At 44.8% G+C, this 20,215-nt stretch overlaps 1 protein-coding gene across 1 annotated transcript in view; it reads left to right on the top strand.

The window, feature by feature from the left end:
* OC90 (otoconin 90) overlaps positions 1–14,842 on the top strand; it is a 35,268-nt gene extending 20,426 nt beyond the window's left edge. Inside the window, exons 7-14 of the mRNA XM_008001557.3 lie at positions 176–304; positions 468–509; positions 1,794–1,844; positions 4,737–4,790; positions 6,406–6,531; positions 7,518–7,689; positions 10,320–10,426; positions 14,282–14,842. Coding sequence (XP_007999748.3) covers positions 176–304; positions 468–509; positions 1,794–1,844; positions 4,737–4,790; positions 6,406–6,531; positions 7,518–7,689; positions 10,320–10,426; positions 14,282–14,577 — 977 coding nt within the window. The 3' untranslated portion in view covers positions 14,578–14,842. The remainder of the gene's footprint in view (positions 1–175; positions 305–467; positions 510–1,793; positions 1,845–4,736; positions 4,791–6,405; positions 6,532–7,517; positions 7,690–10,319; positions 10,427–14,281) is intronic.
* The last annotated feature ends 5,373 nt before the right edge of the window (positions 14,843–20,215 follow it).

The following is a 20,215-nucleotide window of genomic DNA, read 5'->3' as shown; positions in this document are numbered from 1 at the left end:
GGGCCTGGTTTCGGTCTACACACCTAAAGAGATAGAGCTGACATGAATGAGATGGAGATTGCAAGGGGAGTGGGGTTTTGGCGGGGGAGATGGGGAACTCAGTCTTGGAGCTTGCATTACCTCTTGGGATTCCAGGTGAGATCTTTCCAACCAGCTGTGCTCTTCCTCTGTGCAGAGTCCAGGGACCACTGTGAGCACCTGCTGTGTACCTGTGATAAGGCTGCCATAGAGTGCTTGGCTCGGTCCAGCCTCAACTCTTCCCTGAACCTTCTGGACACCTCCTTCTGCCTGGCTCAGACTCCAGGTAGGAAGAACCTGGCTGCATCAGCCGTGGGGTTGAGGATGTGGACAGGAGCTGGTTTGGGACCAGTCATTGGTGCAGGTCTCTAGGTGCCAAGTCCAGCATCTTCAAACCTTCCCTGAAACCCACTGCTCTCAACAGACTTTCCAATGTGTTTTCTTTTCAGAGACAACCATCAAGGAAGAGTTGACAACACTTCTGCCCAGAGGTAAGGCCTCCCAGGGTTGCTGGCTCTTGAACCACAAGGGCCCAGATGCTGATGGGAGCTGGTAGAGACACCTCCTCCACCAGGCCTGCCTCACTGGAGTTGGAGTGACTGTGACATTGGAAGTGATTCTGTCTTCCCTGGCTAGGAGATGTGCTACTTCTGATATACCCAATTCAAATGCCCAACATCAAATGGCCCTAGTGCAAACTCAGCCCCATACTGTGTGAACAGGTGTGAATTTATTCCAGTGTGGATGTAGATCCCAAGTTCATTCTCTCCCCTTTCTCACTCTGTAATCACAGCCCTGGTATGTAGTGTGACTGGGACAGGACGTAGCGCTTAGGTGGAGTGAGGTCCCTACTAGCTAAGTAAGCTCCTGGCTGCCACAGTTTCCCAGGAGCAGACCCACTACCTCCTCCTCTCCCTTCCTCCCCTTTCTCCACGCACTCTCCAGAACTTGCAGCAAAAGGGCCAGCCTGGGTCCAACAGGCTTTGTGAAGTGGAGGCTGCTTTTCACATGTTTCTTTTCAGAACAGGGTAGGTGCTTAATAACTGTTCACTGAACTAAGCAAGTGATGATTCCTAATCTAAAATATGGATCTTGCCAAAAATGGGAGTCAGGTTTGTGCCTGCCACTCCTGGTTCACCAGTTTCCATGATCTCTCAGTCCCAACACCTTTAGGCATCTGGGGATGAGAAGTCCAAGGTACACCTTGGCGGAGCATCCCTTCTCTCCTGGGGTCGGAGTCTCTCTCCCAGAACTAGTCATGCAGTGTTTGGTGTTTGTTAAAGAGAAAGCAGGTGTGTGTGTGTGTGCATGAGTGTGTTGGATATGTGCATGGGCATGTATGGGGTGTGCATGTGTGTACGTGTGTGTGAGTGTGAATGCATGTGCATGAGTGTGTGCATATGTGCATGTCATATCTCTATGTATCTTCTGAGTCCAGCACTCTTTTTATCCTCAACACCTCTGCCTCCCTTTGGAACAGAAGTCTCTGCAAGCTGGGATATCTTTGAGGTTTTCAGTTCTTTCGTTGCCTTCAGCCATGTTCTGAACCTGAACCCAGCTGTGGCTGTGCTCCCTTCTGAGCTGGGTTCTTGCAGGGCACACCATGTTCTGGGAGGAGTAACAGGGGCAAGTGACTCCTAAGACAGGATGAACAACTCTTCTTAGCAACCCTTTTTTCAGCCCCTTTACTCCCTTGGGCCAGCAGTCCTAAGCCTGTGCTAGGTTTTGACACTGTGTTGCATTAGTCATTGCTATTGGGAGCTCTCTCTTTCCAGTGGTTCCTGTGGAGCCCACAGACACCAGCCTGACAGCCCTTTCAGGAGAAGGTGAGTCAAAAGGAACTGGTGTGGAACCCAAAGACACGCAATGAGAGTGGTGAGGTGCTATACACTTTTAAACAACCAGATCTCACAAGAACTCACTGTCATGAGAAAAACATCAAAGGGATGGTGTTAAACTATTCATGAGAAATCCACCCCTGAGATCCAATCACCTCCCACCAGGCCCCACCTCCAACATTGGGGATTACATTTCAACATGAGATTTGGGTGGGGACACATATCCAAACTATCTCAGTTAATATTTTAGGCTTTGTGAGCCATAGGGTCTCTGTCACAGTTGCTCAGCTCTGCTACTGTAGCACAAAAGCAGGCACAGACAACCCCTAAATGAATGCAAGTGGCTGTGTTCCAATAAAACTTTATTTACAAACCAGACTGAGAGCTGGTCTATCATTCACTAATCCCTGAAAGGGGATGATTACGCCTATCCTTTAGAGTGGCATGAGGATTAAGTGGGAGCGAGCATGGGGAGACTCTAGATCAGTATCTTCTCCCAGATGTGGCTATAAAAAACAGCACACACTATCAAATCATAGGCTGAATACTGGACAGCTTGCTTAAAATACATAATCTCATTTAATGCTTACACATCCCTATGGAATGATAGCTACAACTTCCATTTTAAGGCAGGTGCTTGAGATTTAGAGATGAATTGTCTAAGACACAGAGCTGAGTGGCAAAGCTGTGATTAGAGACTTTTTCCTTCTAAACCCTCTCTTAAGCTGCCTTCCCACAGGGACCTGTTCCAAGCCTCAGGGAAATAATGGCCCTTCACCCCTGAAGATGGCATTTGCCGGTCTTTGTGCCTAAACACAGGCCTGGCTCTAGTCTGGCCCCTTTCCTACCGAATTGAGACCTTGCTGAACACCATTGTGCAGCCATATGCCCTGATCAGATTACCCTAAGCCTCCTCTCTTCCATCCTTAGCCCCCAAATCTGTTTCCTCTGTTTGGCTTTGGCACCTAGCTGAACCGATCATCAAAGTTGGGTAATTTCTTTTCACAGTGGCTGCAGAGACTGAGGCGGACAGACTGACCACTCTCTCAAAGACAAGTAAGCAGACGGGAATTTAGAAAAGGACAGCCTGGAATCCAGTGGAGAAATATTTCAAATATCTAAATATCTGTGCTCAGTCCTGTGACCACTTCTCAATGGAACCTGAAAGAAATATTATTATACCCATTTTACAGAATATGTAGGAAACTGAGGCTCAGGAAGAATACAAGTTGAGAGTCACTCAGCAAGTAACTTGCTGGGCTGTTCTCCAAGCCCAGACTTTAGGCTGTCAGACTGTTTCCTTTCCTTTATGCAATAGTGGCTCATAGAGAACACTGTCTTTCCTAAAAATATCTAGGCCAAAATTTCATCAGCAGAGTTAACCTAACTGTTGTGTAAAAAACCATGGCTCCTTTATTAGTAAGCACAAATAGATGATAATTATTTACCAATTACTTAGAATGAATAGGTAAGTAAATGGGTTCTTTGGTTAACGAGCAGTGACCTTGTTGAGGGCCTCTGATGTGCCAGCATATCATTCCCAAGCCCCTTACAAACATCCTCTGAGTTAGTCTTCCCTGGCCTATCCTCATTTTACAAACAAGAAGCTCTGACAAGTAGAGTCATTTGCCCAGGGTGGTTCAGCTTGGTAGTCCTTTCATTCTGAGTCTATAGGTTTTGCTTTTGAATAGAACAATCTGTCCCAGTTTAGAATGGTCCAGAATCTCCCTCTTTCATGGGGCAATTGTGTCCGTATCAGTCAACTTCAAAGCCTGGTTTTCTTTTTTTTTTTTTTTTTGAGACAGAGTCTCGCTGTGTCGCCCAGGCTGGAGTGCAGTGGCCAGATCTCGGCTCACTGCAAGCTCCGCCTCCCGGGTTCACGCCATTCTCCTGCCTCAGCCTCCTGAGTGGCTGGGACTACAGGCGCCCACCACCTCGCCTGGCTAGTTTTTTGTATTTTTTAGTAGAGACGGGGTTTCACCATGTTAGCCAGGATGGTCTCGATCTCCTGACCTCGTGATCTGCCCGTCTCGGCCTCCCAAAGTGCTGGGATTACAGGCTTGAGCCACCGCGCCCGGCCGCTAAAGCCTGGTTTTCATAGAACACTAGCATAGTCTTGATCTTTGAACGCATTAAACTTAAGGTAGTTTCTGTCTTTCCAAGAACTTTTTAGTCACCACCTCTAACATTTTTGTGTGTGACACAGCCAGAAATGAAATAGTCTGCCTAGTGGTTAAGCGTACCAACTTCAACCAGGCTGCCTGGGTTTGTAGCCACCTCCTAGCTCTGTGACCTTGGAAAAGGGACCCAATTTTTCTGTGTGTCTCCTTTCTCATCTCTGAATGAGGGTGAGCATAGAACCAACTCAAGGGGTTGTAGTAAGTTAATACAAGAAGCCCTTGCTGCCATACCTAGCATGTAGTAGGAGCTTAATAACTCAAGTAACAATAGCAACAAATTCAGTTTACAGAGAAAATGAGGCTCAGTGCTTTTCCTGGAGTCACATAGCAAACAACTTCAACCACGCAATTCTGCTGTTTCTGTACTGCAATGCTCCTCTGTTCCAAAATGTACTTTTAAGTTTTCCTCCAAATTCTAAAGAAGCTGTCATTCCCAAAGTATTTGCACAAACTCACTTGCTTCCAGCCTGACAAGCTGCGGCTGCATTTGCCAGCAAGCCTGTATCTGGGAGTTCCCTTTGGCTCAGCAGCAGCCCGGGTCGCACCAGCTCTCCTAGCAAATCTCATGGTGGGAGGTTGGCCAGGGGCAGAGTGAAGAGCACATGGCAGCCTGTGTGCAGTGGGTGGGAAGCGCCTCTGGAAACCCAGGTGGGACAGGCTGGGGTGGATGCTCATGCCGTCTCTCTTCATTGGGGAACAGAAGCAGGCCAAGATCAGGAAGGACTGGGAGCTGCTGGGGTTACATCCCCTCCAGGTAAGCAACCAGGGCTCTGCCTGCCTATGTTCATGCCACATTTATGTCCTTTGTCTTTGACACATTCATGACATCAACTGGGTTCCAAATGAGATGCACTGTGACCTTGTTGGATGGGAGGTGACAGGGCAAGAATCAGAGGCATTTATTTCCCAAATGGGGCAGCTGGCCCAGGCGGATGATTAACACCAAATGCCCTGATCTAAAGAGAGTGAGGGGATCTGAAATTAGATTAGCACCAATAATCCAGAAAGTTCTTCCTCAGGAGGTGAGGGCTACTGGCTATTCAGAGTCAGCACAGAGAAGACACTGGGCTCTGGCAGCTCCTTGGGATTGTAGAATGTTCTAGCTGGAGAGTCTTAATCCTGGATTAGATGTATGGTTATTTTCTCATTCACTGAGCAGTTCTGATAGCTACTACTGACTATTCCTAATTGCTAGGCATTTAGCTACAAGGATTATTCAACACCAAAAGTATTATTAGTATATTTTTACGAATGGAGATATTAAGATTTAGAGAGGCGAAGTGATTTGCCCAGGGTTGTACACCTAGTATGTAGCTAAGCTGAAACTCAAACTCAGATCTCTTTAACACTAACTCATGAACTCTTTCCACTGACGAGGTGAGTTTCCAATGTGGAGAACATGATAGAAAGAAACCAGAAAACTTGCTTCTATTTGTGGGATTGCGGAACTGGGCGGGATGCTAAACCTAGGAGACTGAGATTACAACAAGGCTTTAGTCTCACAGGAACTGGAGTTGAGTAAGAGAAAGCAGATGACCAGATGCATGAAGCAAACCAATATGGTGGATTTGGGGAAAGACTGCAATCTAGCGGGCACAAACATGCCAGACCTTACCCAGTACTCTGGAAACTGAGCCTGGGTCAGCAGATTGGTGGGGCTGAGCCTGCTATTGTTCCCTTTCCCTGTACTGGGAAGGCTGGAGATTTGGTCTGTGGATGGGAGACTTTGCTGCCTCCATCTAAGAGGGCAGGTGAGACTGACACATCAGAGCATCAGAGCAAAGGGAGATCCAGAGAGAGTGCTAGGCAGGTAGTAAGAGATATGTTGGTGAGGAAGGTAGGGCCAGGTCACAGGCAAGCCTTGCAGACCACAGGAAGGACCTTGCACTAGAGTCTGCAAATAATGAGAAGCTGTTGCTGCACTTGAGCGAGGAAGTAAGGGCTTCCAGGAGTGGTTTTGCTTGCCCACCTTGTTGTGTACCATGAGTTGCCTTAATTTCTCCACCAGTTTCTTTACCTCTTCACTTGCTGTGAGTGCCATAATGCCCCTTCACTGGGCAGGCTTGTGATATTAAACGTGATGCAAATACAAGCCTGGGAACCTCCGCAGTCCTCCTCCCTGGGATGTCATCCAGGTGGTCTAGCACAGGCTCCCGACAGTGTTAAGGTTACTGTAGAAAATTTGGACATTCTCATGTAGAATTCATGGATCCCTAAGAATCTGCCTGGATATCTGCAAACCCAGTTTGAGGAACACTCTCCTAACACTATGGTGTTCTATCTGTTTGCATTTGGTTTTCATGTGTCCATCTGCAAATCTCTCCTTGAGCCACTTTTTAAATCCGAACCATGAAGTTTTTCATTTTCAGGATCTGCAGAGATAGTTGCAACAAGGGTTACAGCTAAAGTTGTAACCCTTGTCCCCGCTGGCATTAAATCTCTGGGGCTGGCAGTGTCATCTGTTGAAAATGGCCCTGAGGAGACAACTGAAAAAGGTGAGCAGAAGCAGTGCTTGTCCTCTCCACTGCTGGGATCTTTTGGTTAGGCTATGAAGAATCACTATAGGCCACCTTTTCACACTGTGACCTTCTCATGGGGGTGTGACTAGAAGACATAACCCCCTTGACTGGATAAGCACCCTGAGGTTCAGAGGAGATGTAAGCTGCCTGTAGCCACTCAGTCACTGGGAAGCTGAGCCTGGGGGAGGAGCCACAGTCTTCTGAGCCCCTGACCTCGAGCTGCCACCACTCTTACTGGCCCAGAGGGAAAGAGTTTCACATCGTCCACACTGTGCTTTATTGGAAAGAATTAAGCACTTGGGTTTTGATCATTTTCCTCTTTTGTCTCTCCTTCCTCTGGTGCCTTGAAAAAGCCTCTGCTCCTGCAAGGAGGCCACAGCCTGTTGGGCCCACAGAGGAGGGGCTTTGTTAGTATCTGAGTATGGCTTCCATGGTGTCCAATGCAGGGCTATGGAGAAAGCTGCATTTGAGATTCGTGGACAGAGGAGGAAGGATAGAAGGAGGAGAAATAGAGACAGAGAAAGAGAGAGGAATGGGGAGACAGACAGGCAGAGGAGAGAAAGGCAAGCCCAACCAGGTGTGCTAACCTGAGGCCACCAGAAAGTGTAAGAGTTCAGCTGGGATGCTCCCAGGATGCCACGTCTACTCAGTAATAGGACGCAGCCCCAAAGAACATCTTGGGTCCTGAGAAGTCTCCATCCTTTAGGGGGATTTAATAAGGAGTCTCATAGAGCATTAGAAGTCTAGAGAGAAAAGGCTTGGTCTCTGAAAGACAATGCATCCCAAGCAGGGGATGAGCCATAACAGCTTTCCCAGAAGAATGGTGAGCCAAGGAGTAGGACATGGGGTTCCTTCGCAAGACCTAGAGTTGTCCACATACAAACCGGAAGCTCACATGGCCTTCCTCTTGCGACGGCTGCCCCGACAGTCTTTGCTCTCTGGACAATTCCTGTTCCTTTCAGCCTGTGACAGATTCACCTTCCTGCACCTGGGAAGTGGGGACAACGTGCAGGTGATGCCACAGCTTGGAGAGATGCTCTTTTGTCTGACCTCCCGGTGCCCAGAGGAATTTGAGTCTTATGGCTGTTACTGTGGACAAGAAGGAAGAGGCGAGCCAAGGGATGACCTGGACAGGTATGGAGAGCCAGTGGTGACAGCTCTGGTGTAGTGCTGATGCTGTCTGCACCAGGGAGTGGTGAAAGCTCTCCTGGACACCAGTCTGCACCTGGGGCCTCACTAAAAGCTTGGTGCACACAGTAGCTCACTCAGGAGGCTCTTGAGCATTATAGGCCCATTTTCCTGGTGAGTAGCCGAGGCTCAGGGACTGACTTGTTTGAGGTCGTTCACCTTGGAAAAGGCAGAGCCAGTATTTGACAAATACTGCCCAGCTACCCCAAGAGGCCAATCTACAAATCCCCTTCAAATGACCCCAAGTCCACCTATTTAGCAATAACCAACATGTAGAATTAAGGTCTCCACTTGGTTTTTCCTGCAGAAGGCCACATTAAAATCAGCCTTTTAAGTATAACTTCTCTCAACACCTTTTAAATATAACTACTAATTTTCACATCTACCACTTGAAAGAATTTTCATTGACCTCGTGCACTCATTAATGTATTCATTCATTTAAACATGCATTCAAGCCATGCGGCTTGAGCTTTTGGTCTGTGCCAGCCACTCTGCTAGGTGGCAGAGATACAACGATGATTCTGCCCTCACAAAGCAAAATTAAACAAACTACTTTTGCCCAGTAGAAGCTTATTTGGTGAAAGAGATGGACAATTAAACAATAGTACTACCCAATATAATACATACAGTAGGGTAAACAGAGGAAACCACGGAGGACTCAACCTGAGTTTGAGGAATTTTCTCAAAGTAGAGTTGATCAAGTTTAAAGACTGCACGTGGGGACGGCCCCAGTCCACAGCCAATGGAGAGACCTGCATTCAAAAGACACATGTCCTCCTCGGGTGCTATGGTTGCAAAGCAAAATCAGCAACTATCGATGAATTTTAGACACAAAAAGACAAGGCTTGTCATAGCTAACACAAAGGACACAGTAATGGCAGGAATATGGAGCATGTCCGCTGCAGGTTGGATGTGTGGGTGGCTGTATTTTTTACCCATTCATTTTCTTTCCCCTGCCTCTACCTCTCAGCTATCCCGGCTTCATTATCCTCCTCTGAGGTTTTCAGTGAAGGAAATCCAGGCTCTGCTGCACAGGCAACCTTCAAAACCTACCTCCCACCAGGGAACCCGAAAGAAGTTTTTACTCTAGCGAAGGTTATGTCACACTGTGGAGTCACAAGCATGTTTACATTCTGAGGTTCAACCATATGCCTGCTGCTCTCCATGAGAGAGGGCAATGTAAATAGCGTCAAGGTTTTTTAGTACATAGCCCTCAATGAGACGAGGCAACAGATAGAAATGTAGCCAGTAGCAGTCTCTGCGTTCTGTTGAACCCCTTGGGAAAAAGTGGGGATGATTTTAAAGATGTTTCCTGATGACTGACCGTATTTCACAAAAATATTAAATTTGACCAGTTGGGCAGGGAAGTTATGATATGGCTACTTCACATCTGTAGAAAGAAATTGAAAAACTCAAGGCCAACAGGAGAAAACCTTTGACTAGGGAAAAGTTAGTCAAACTGATATAATTTTTTTAAGAATGTATTTTCAAGACCACGTATACTGTACGTTATGGACAGTTTCAGTGATTTTATGAGTATCTTGATTTATATATGATTTCTGATTCACTCACTGACTTTAGAGTTTAACTATTATATCAAGTATCCACCCCCACCCATCCCTGCCAAATACACAGACAGGATAGTGTGGCTCTTTTGTGCTAATAGCTGAAGGAGGCAGACGCCAGTGGTCTTGTGAGCATATGAGGGGGATTGTTCCTCTGATTGCTGGCAATGTGGAAAAGTTAATAAGCAGATAACTGGTTGAGAAGACGTGCAATAAAAAAGCCACAAGAGTCTATGACTTATCCCTGCTGGAGCTGTGGCCTCCCAGACAGAGTGAGAGTTATTAAAAAAATGGAAGAGTTAAAAAGGGAGTAATTGGGGAGCAACTGTATCTCCCTGTTGGCTGAAGTCATCACAAGTTTCTTAAGGATGTCCACCTGGCAAGGGGGGGACACTGGACATTGTGAGGCCATATCAGCCAAGATGGGTGGATATAAAAAGCAAGACTTTGATTCCTTTTCATGTATTTACGAGGTCCTGATCTATGCTGGACACTTTTCTAGATGCAGTTCTTTATTTATGCTATCGATAGTTACTCTGTTCTTTTTTAAGGCTAGCGACAAATGACAGTGTACTGTGGATGTGAGATTAACTCTTCCATGTCAAAGATTGGAGGGAGTAAGGTTACTGCTAGCCCATATGGTACCTTTGCATAAATTTAACCTTCCTTAAGACTCTATTTCCATCTGTTAGAAAATCGTTTAAATAAATATGTAAATAACCTATCTTTGCCATAAACAGTTACAATAAAAATCAAAAATAATGTTTTTTAATAATAAGATGCATACAGTATGATTGATGCTGCCTTAGATGTGGCCTTTGTGCAGTATATAACCCTAATAACCATACACGATGGCCCTTGGTGTGTATATGAGTCAGCCCTGTGTGCACTGGAAAGGAGGCACTGGCTTCCCTCACTACTATAGGGCATGTGGGCGAAGCAGGCTGTGCTTGAGGGGGTTCCTAGGGAAGCTGGGAGTTCTGAGAAGTAAACGGTTTTCCTTGGTCTTAGGTGCTGCTTGTCCCATCACTGCTGCCTAGAGCAAGTGAGAAGGCTGGGCTGTCTGCTTGAGAGGCTTCCTCGGTCACCGGTGGTGTGTGTGGATCATACGCCCAAGTGTAAGTGCTGTTGGTTGCACAGTGAGTTATTATTTCATTCAGGTTAGCATCGTGACTGTAGCTCAGACTTGTGGATGCTTTCCCAAGCACTTCTTCATCTGTACTGTGACTTAATACTCTTCTCTTCTTCTCTTTTCTTTTCTTTTTTTTTTTTTTTTTGAGATGGAGCTTCACTCGGCATCAGGCTGGAGTACAGTGGTACAATCTTGGCTCACTGTAACCTCTGGTTCCCTGATTCAAGCGATTCTCCTCCCTCAGCCTCCTGAGTAGCTGGAATTACAGGCACGTGCCACCATGCCCAGCTAATTTTTGTATTTTTAGTAGAGACGGGGTTTCACTATGTTGGCCAGGATGGTCTCTGTCTCCTGACCTCGTGATCCGCCCGCCTTGGCCTCCCAAAATGCCATAATTACAGGTATGAGCCACCGCGCCTGGCCAATACTCTTCTTAATGTTGAGGCGCGTATTATCACACCTCTTCCACTGATGGGGAGATTCACGGTCAAGGGGGTGAGCTGCCTAAGTCACAGAGCCGGTGATGAGCAGGCTGGGACTAACATAAAGAGCCCAAGCTTATTGATTCTCAGCTCCTGATGTGTGTTAACATAATTAACCCTCAAAACAGTATCGCGAGGAAGCACTATTATTCTTCCCATATAGCAGATAAGGCAACTGAGGCCCAAGATCACACAGATAGAAATAAGTGGGAGAATTGGGATTTGAATTGTAAAACCATATCACTTCAGAACTAAAGCTGATTCTTCACCATACTAGTGAGTTTCTAAGTATTTTTTCTTTTTCTAAGAAGCAGCATCCTTTTCCCAAGGGAGATCTGAGGAATACTATCTTAAAAAGGGGGACTGGCCCTGGCTGAAGAGCGAGGCATGCCTGCAGCTCCACTTCTCCCTATAGTGGAAGCCAGAGGCTCCTCTGTATCCCTTCAGGGCCTCAGGTGGGGAGCACTCTGAAAACTGCAATCTCCATGGGCAGGCCCCTGACAGCGAATGGAGACCTGCTGTAGACTTGACTTTATCTGCATTCTCCAGCTCCGTTTCCTCATTCATATCAGTGGATGCATTTCCCTTACGCTTTGCAGTTTAAAAGGAAACACTTGCGCTAGAATTTCACAGGGTCCCTATAAGAGTTTGTTCTCATTTTCGTTTCGTCTGGGGAAGTCCCCTGGCTGGACCGTCCGTCCTTTCTTCTTCCTCTACACAACCTCAGCACAGTGCGCGGACTGCCATATTATCTTGCCTTGTACGATCAGGTATGTCTGTCACATCCTGGAGCTTTGTGTTTACATATCACTCTCTCATTCATTCACTCATTCATTTGTTCATTCTATTATCCACTTAACCAACAAACCTTCACCAGGAACCAGGCAACCAACGAACTTTCATGATCCTTGCCTCAAATTGCTCACAGCTTGGAGGGAAGAGATGTAGGGAAGCAACTATTCTAATCCCATGTAGTATATGTGCTAACAGGTAGCACAGGGACCCTGGGAATGAAGGTAAAGCCATTTGAGTCTACAGTATGGCAGTGAGAACAGGATAATTTGGGAAAATTCAGTAGAGGTGTGAGGTAAGATTTACCACATTCCCAGACGGCCATACTCAGCATGGATATTGCAAGCAAAGGGAAAAGGGAAAAATGATGGTGTTTGGGGAATGCTGGGCAGTGTAGGGACAACTGAGCTGTGGTTCCGTATTGCTGGAACAGAAAGTGGAAGTGGGAGGCCCGGTTGTAGTGCAAGGTGAGGCTGGGGAGACAGACAGGTACCAGATGATGAGCCCAAGAAACTCATGTGCAAGAATGAGGCATTTCCATTTTTTCCTATAGGGGATGAGGAGCCAGGGGAGGGTTTAGAGCCCATGAGTTGTCACATGATACAGTCATGCCAGGAGGTCTCACCTGCTAGGCTGAAGCCTTGTTCTCCATTCCTCCAATATTACAGAATCCAGGAACACTGCATCTGGAGATTGAACTGATTCAGAGCTTCAGTAAACCAGTTCTGACTCTCTGTAAGATTTAAGCATAGCCTGCTGTACCAGGTGCCAGGTATTAGTTGATGAGAAATGAGGGCATCTCAAATCCTGGCCTGTGCTATCATAAGACAAATGCAGGGAGGAAGGACAGAGTAGCTCTGGGGAACAGGATCTCTGCATGTCTCCACTGTGCTCTCACACTTGGTACATTTGCCTGTTCTTCTTGTCACTTCCTGATGCTGAAATGCAACCAGCATGTCTGGGGCTGATGTGGAGACCAATTTAGGAGGCTTGGAAGGTCTGTGTGGTATGTGATAGGAAAAAATCTGGTTGATGAACATTTCAAAGTAGGATTAGATCCAAAAAAAAAAAAAAAAAAATCCCTTAGCTTCATTGGATGCCACAGATAACAAGGATAATATTTGTAGAAAGCTTATGTATGTCTAGCACCTTCAAAGATATTATTTCATTTGAGTTACACCACTCCCATTGCATGCAGCTCATACATTGAAAAAAATAGGGCTGGTTTGCCAGATCTAGCAAATAAAAATATATGATGCCCAGTTAAATTTGAATTTCAGATAAGCAATGAACTTTTTTTTTTGTATAAGTATGTCCTAAATGTACATACATTCAAACATATTAACTTAAATTCAAATTTAACTGATCATCTGTATTTTATCTGGCAATATGAATGATGAATAGGGAAATTCTGGCCCAGAGAAGGAAGAAGTAACCATCAAATGTAACACATATTTCCTGAGCACTAACTTGGGAAATATTTGTCAAGGTTTGAGGTAGGTGCTTGGACTCTCCTCTGTCAGCAAGGTTCTCTGTCCAGCATTGTTACCGGCAGCAAGTCCAGGCAGGCTCTGCAGTCCTTGATCCTTCTCTTCTTGGGAGAAAGAATTCAGCCAAGAGACAGAAGTACATCTAAGGCAGACACAAGAGTACACTTGGAAGGGGCCAAGCAGGCAACTCGAAAGATTTGAGTGTCCTGCCTGATGGTTGGCTCAGGGCTCTTATAGATTTACTATTTTCTGTCTTTTTCCCTCAATCTCTTCCTCTCGTCCCTCCCCGTGGGCAGGCTGTTGGCTAATCACTGCATGCACAATGACTTGCCAGTATCTAGGAAGGGCCACAGGCACCCTTTGCTGGCTGAAGTTATGTGCATACTCTCTTAGGGCAATTTCCCCTTACTGGTCTAGCACCCTCAGAAGAAGGCCACTGTGCATGTCTGGACACGTCCCCAGAAGAAGGTCAAACTCGCCATTTTCAGTTTTTATGGGGAAGTTGCCCACAAGCTCAAGATGTCTCCTTTTGTTAGGAAATTTTCTCCTCCCTGTTGTCAGCTGCCTTACAATTGCCTGACAGTCACCTGACAGTTGCCTGATCTTCTTTGGGGCCCTATCCTGCCCTGCTCATATCTACCTATCTACCTACTCTAACACCAGGGTAAAAAATGGATACATAAACTGACAATGACTTTGTGATTAACAAAGTGATTAACACATGTGATTAACACATAACCTGCAGTGATAGACAAAAACATGAAGTGGGATTCCATGGGAACCTGCAGGAAAGACACTTCCCTTAGCCTGGTGGCTCAGGGAGACTTTCTGGAGGAGGAGAAGCCAGCCTAGTCTTGACAGGCACCAGTTGAGAGCATTGAGAGCATTCCGGGCAGAGGGATCATTCCCAGCAGGAGGAGAAAGTTGGAAAATTGCCAGCCATATAAGGCGCACACCCTGAGGGCATGTGGAAGATGGGGAGGAAGGAGAAGGGCTGAGGGGTGGCCAGGGCTGTGGGGGGCTCCCAGTGCCATCCTCAGAGGTCTCACGTCTCCTACTCTGCTCTTTCCTTCTAAGGTGTGGGCCAAAGCCTGTGTGAGAAGTTGCTGTGTGCCTGTGACCAGACGGCAGCTGAGTGCATGGCCTCTGCCTCCTTTAACCAAAGCCTCAAGTCCCCAAGCAGACTCGGGTGCCCTGGGCAACCAGCGACCTGTCAAGACAGCCTGCACCATGTGCCTGCAGCCCCCACCCTGGGCTCCAGCTCTGAGGAGGACAGCCAGGAAGACCCTCCCCAGGAGGACCTTGGCAGAGCCAAGAGGTTTCTGCAGAAGTCACTGGGTCCCTTGGGGACCAGGCCCCTCCATGGAAGATAGATGTCCAGAGAAAAAGGTGAACACCCTCAGTAGCGTGGCTCCTGCTCCAACTTCAGGTCTTTAGCTCTCAGCCTCCTCTGTCCTTTGGAGCCTTCTTCCCTTCCTTTAACCCAGAGGCCGGGAGGGAACAGAGGCCGTGAGCTCTGCCCATGCACCATCAGCTGTGGTCATCTCACAAGCCAATGTGCATTTGGAGAAGGCAGACCACAGTATCTCCATACTCCTTTAGTGCACTGTGGAAGCTCAATAAATACTCCAATCAACATGCTCTGATGGTTTTGCTTTTAAGACATGTTTAGATACTGTCTCATGAGTAGATTATAAAAGTGGAGATAGAGACAATGAAGGAAAAAATATCTCAACTCCCTAATCACAGAAAGCTACTTCTCCCTTTCTTAAAAAAACTACATATATATGAGCATATTGTATCAATCTTATGAGATTACCATCAATAACCCATGAATGCTGAGGACTGAGATGGCAGCTTTTCTGGTGTGTGCCCTAAAAAATATACTTGGCACCTTAAGATGGTGGCCCTGTGTCACAGCCACCACCATGAGAAATTGCTGATCACCCTGTCCTAGGTCCTAGGCTTCTTTTTTTTTTTTTTTTTTGAGACAGAGTCTTGCTCTGTTGCCCAGGCTGGACTGCAGTGGCGTGATCTCAGCTCACTGCAAGCTCCACCTCCCGGGTTCATGCCATTCTCCTGCCTTAGCCTCCTGAGTAGCTGGGACTGCAGGCATCTGCCACCACGCCCGGCTAATTTTTTGTGTTTTTAGTAGAGACGGGGTTTCAATACGGTTTATCTCAGTGGTTGGAAGTTCCAGGGATGCAGGTGCCCACTCTGATACAGGCAGTTTAATATTATGGTGATTAAAAAAATACTTAAATGCCATTCATCCATTCATCCATCCATCTATCCACTCACCCACCCAATAGTTATTGAGCTTTTATGGTGTACCTGGCAAAAGGCAATGTTCTACCAGAAATGCCCTTAATATTCTATGGGGACACAAACTCTTTGGTTCCTATCATATCTTTGGTTCTCAACCCCCATGCATCAGATATCCTGTAGTGAGAGGATATTTCATTTTCTCCCTCTCCTCAGACAGGAAAGCAGAACTTCTAAAGAGCTCAGTGTTTGCTGACTTTCATGGCATGAAAATATCCCAAGGTTGGCAACACCTTAAGTAATCAAAAGGTCATGGTGCCAAACCAACAGTTGAAACCCTTCCCTACCTTCTAGGGAAACCATGTGATATCATTTTTTTTGACGAATACAACACACTGGAATCTTTTCAACAACATGATCTTAACTAACAGCCTAAGGTTGGGTTGTCCCAGAAGTAGACCCTTAGACAAGGACTTAAGGGCACGTAGTTTATTTGGAAACTGAAGAAAACACTGTGAGGAGAGTGAAGAAATCAGAAAGGAAAGAAAAGGCAGCCAATGAATGTGGTTTATCAAGCCAAATACCACTGTGGAGGCCTAGACCACTTCCCACTAGAAGTGCCATCCAAGACTTCGGGAGCAAGGGTAGGATGCACATTTCAAAGTCATCTCATCCAAGGGAAAAAAGTGGAATACCCACACACATGCACAAAAACACACACGCGCACGCACGCACGCGCGCGCACACACACACACACACACACAGAGAGAAAGAGAGAGACAGACAGACAAGCAGAGACAGTGAGTGAGAGGGATGGAGGGAGACAAACTTCCATCAGTCATTGCTCCTGAGGAGGGTGATATTTCCTTCTGGCCTGCTGCACAGTTGGGGACAAAATGGGCTCTGGTGGCCAGAGAAGTCTTTAGGCAAAGAAATGCAGATGTCAGCAGCTGACAATCAGCCAGCATGCACTAAAATGGCAAGGAGGAGGCATGCCCCCATGGCATTTGCTGCAAGTAATAAATTGCTTGTTGGCTGGCTCCTTCTTCCCTCCCTTTAATCCAGGAGGAATTGACTAAAGGTCCACTCACCACGGCTGTCACTGTGTTAGGTCACCCACAGTATAATGTCCATCTGCCTTCTCCACATCTTCACTAGAGGCAGCTGAATGTGACTGGAGGAAAAAAAACCAAACTGAGCTGACCCATTTCACTTCAAGTTTACAACCATGAAACCTCAAATGGATGCTCAGACTTTTCCTAATCCGTTGACTCTTCTGCTCTACAGGACAACTATTTGGTATCTTCTCTTCTGCCCTCAAATTCCCCTTGCCTCCCCCTCACTCTCAATTGAGGACTCAATAACTTTGAAGAATTTGAAATTTTACCTTACTTACAACCTTACAAGGTTGTGTTTCGTGGATGTTGGCAAAAGACCTGAGATGCTTGGGTCAGAGACAAAGAACTTTATTACATGACGGTAGCCTGAGTGCCAGCATTCATGTTGCTTTCCTGAAACCTGAAGCAGTGCAGAGAGGGCCAGGGGACACATACATATGCAGTGGTTTTAATTACACAGGAGAATTCTGAATTTAGGAAACCTGGATGTTTTATAATGGGCTTTAAGACTGCCTGTCTTATATCCCAGAAGGAGACATTATCTTTAAAATACAGGAAAATAAGTATGTCTGCCTATGGAGTCAAAGGGAAACATTATTCCTGTCTTCCCAGTCTGTTTGCTATACTGCATCCTTGAAAAGTTAGTCCAGAATAAAGGTAGTTTATGTCTCAGCTCACAAGACATGCAGAAATGCAGGAGACACATGGAGAATTGTTTAGTACGATTCTTATCTAATACTCAGTACAGTATTAGATCTCATCTAATATTCATCTAATTAGATCTCATCTAATACTCTATTGAGATAATTGAAGCTTTCCAATGGGAATACTTTCATCTTCCTGCCATCAAAACTACAAAATTCCCCACATAGTCTTTCTCTTCCTTCTTGTTACAGTGAAGTAAGTGTTCCTTGTCCTTATCAAAGGTCAAATTCTCCACCTATCATCTAGTACAATGCCCTCTTACCTTCTCTAGGGTTTGATTCCTGCAAATATCTCCTCTTTGTTCTATATCAATTTCTCTCCCTCTTCTGTATCACTCTAATCTGCGTGCAAACACAGCCTAAAATCTCCCATCTACAAAAATCCCTCCCTTGACTCTACATTCTGCTCCAGATATCACTCCCCATTTATTTATTTGTTCTTATAAGACAACTTCTCAAAAAATGGTTACATTCCGTGTCATCTTTTCAATCAGGCACATAACATCATTCAACAGAAACCGTTCCAGTCAAAGTCACAGATGACCTCCATATTGCTGCTTGGACCACTGGACACCTTTTAATCTTCCAGTATAATTCCACACAGACCACTCCTTCTTTCTTCAACATTTTCCTCTTATCAGCAATGACTATACATTCTACTAGTTTTCATTCTACCTTTTTGGTTACTTTCCCTCAGTCTTCTTTGCTTATTCCTCCTTCTTTAGCAATGCTCTAAATGTTAGTGTACTTTAGTGCTCAGTCCTAGGCATTATAAAAGAAAAATTTTGCACTAGACACTTGTTAAAAATGGCAAGGCAGATTTTATTCAGTACTACTGCAGTAGAGGAGAGACCTCTGTGCAACTTGAGCTCAACTCTGGCAAAACAAAAGGTGAGAGGCCTTTTTCTCAGGTATACAATACAATATTGTAAATTATTGTCCCCATGCTGTACATTAGATCTCTAGAACTTATGTTGCACATTTGAAACTTTGTATCCTTTGACCAACATCACACCATTCTTTCCTCCCTTAAGTCCCTCTTCTCTGCTTCTACAGGTTTGAGAATTTTAGATTTTACATATAAGTGAGATTATGCAGAAATTTTCTGTGTCTGGCTTAATTTACTCAGCATAATGACTTCTAGCTCCATCCACGCTGTCACAAATGGCAGGATTTTCTTTTTGTGGGTGTAGCTGAATATTTCATTGTGCATATATACACCACATTTTCTTTAATCATTCATCTGTCAAAAAATATTTAGGTTGTTTCCATATGTTGACTATTGTGAATAATGCTGCAATGAATACAGGAGTGCAGATACCTCTTTGAAGCCTATTTTTAATGCCTTTGGATATGTATATCTATCTATCTATCTATCTATCTATCTATCTATCTATCTATCTATCTATCTATCTATCATCTATCTTTCTATAGAGAGAGAGGAGTGGGATTGCTGGATCATATAGCAGTTCTATTTTTAATATTTTGAGGAATCCCTGTACTGTTTTCCATAATGGCTGTGCCAATTTAAATTCCCACCGAAAGTATAAAAGAATTCACTTTTTTACACATCATCACCAACACTTTTTTGTATATTTGATACTAACCACCATAACAGATTTGAGGTGATATTTCATTGTGGTTTTGATTTGCATTTCCCTGATGATTACAAATGTTGCACACTGTTTTATATGCTTTGTTAGCCATATGAATGTCTTCTTTTGAGAACTATTTAGGTCCTTAGCCCATTTGTAAACTAGATTATTTGTATTTTTGGTATTGAGTTATGTGAATTCCTTATATATTTTGGATACAAACCAAAATGCCTAAGAATGTATTTTTTCTCACATTTTGTAGGTTGTCTTTTTACTCTGTTGTTTACTTTGGTACGCAGAAGCTTTTTTCATTTGACATAGTCCACTTGATTGTTTTTGCTTTTGCTGCCTTTGTTTTTTGGGTCATCTCCAAAAAAATTATTGCCAAGACCAATGTCAAGAAGGTTTTTCATGTTTTTTCTTCTAGGATAGTGTCAAGTTTTGTGTCTAAATCTTTACCTCATTTTGGGTTGATTTTTGTGTATGGTGTGAGATGTGGCTCTAATTTCTTTATTTTTTCAACGTGTATATCCAGTTTTCCAAACACCATATGTTGAAGAGGCTGTCCTTTCCCCATTGCGTGTTCTTAGTACTCTTGTAAAAGATCAGCTAACCGTTAGTTTGTGCATTTATTTCTGGGCTTTCTATTCTGTTCCATTGGTTTGTGTCTGTTTTTATGCCAACACCATACTTGCTTATTATAGCTTTGTAATGTACTTTGTAACCAGGAAGTGTGATGCCTCCAACTTTGTTCTTCTCAAGATTGCTTTGGCTATCCAGGATCTTCTGTGCTTCCGTATGAATTTTAGGATTGTTTTTTCTATTTCTGTAAAAAAAAAATGCCATAAGGATTTGCATAGGGATTGCATTGAATCTGTAGATCACTTTGTGTATTATGGACATCTTAATAATATTAATTGTTTCAATTCTTGAAGAATGTTTCTCCATTTATTTGATTCTTTTTTAGTTTCCTTCATCAGTGTCTCATAATTTTTATTAAATAGGTCTTTTACACCTCTGGTTAATTCCTAAGTATTTTATTTTCTGTTACAGATGTAAATCTGATTATTTTCTTAATTTTCCCTTAGCATAGTTTGTTGGCTGCGGTGTGCTAAAGGAAACGTACTGAAGGATGTAAGGGGGACTGGTCTATGTGATTAGCCATCTGTGTTTGTTAATTGGTGGTTATCTGAAGGCAGAACAAATTTCTCATGTGTTAAGGACAGGAGGCAGTTTTGCAAATGAGAGCAAGGTGGGAGATAGCTCTTTTGTAAACTGGAGCAATGTTGAGGGAGATAGCTCTGCTGTCTCAGTTCCTGAGGCTACCCA

Source organism: Chlorocebus sabaeus, chromosome 8, assembly GCF_047675955.1.
Source record: "Chlorocebus sabaeus isolate Y175 chromosome 8, mChlSab1.0.hap1, whole genome shotgun sequence".
Taxonomy (NCBI): domain Eukaryota; kingdom Metazoa; phylum Chordata; class Mammalia; order Primates; family Cercopithecidae; genus Chlorocebus; species Chlorocebus sabaeus.
Note: the sequence above shows the minus strand (reverse complement) of the source record. Positions and strands in the feature narration are given on the sequence as shown.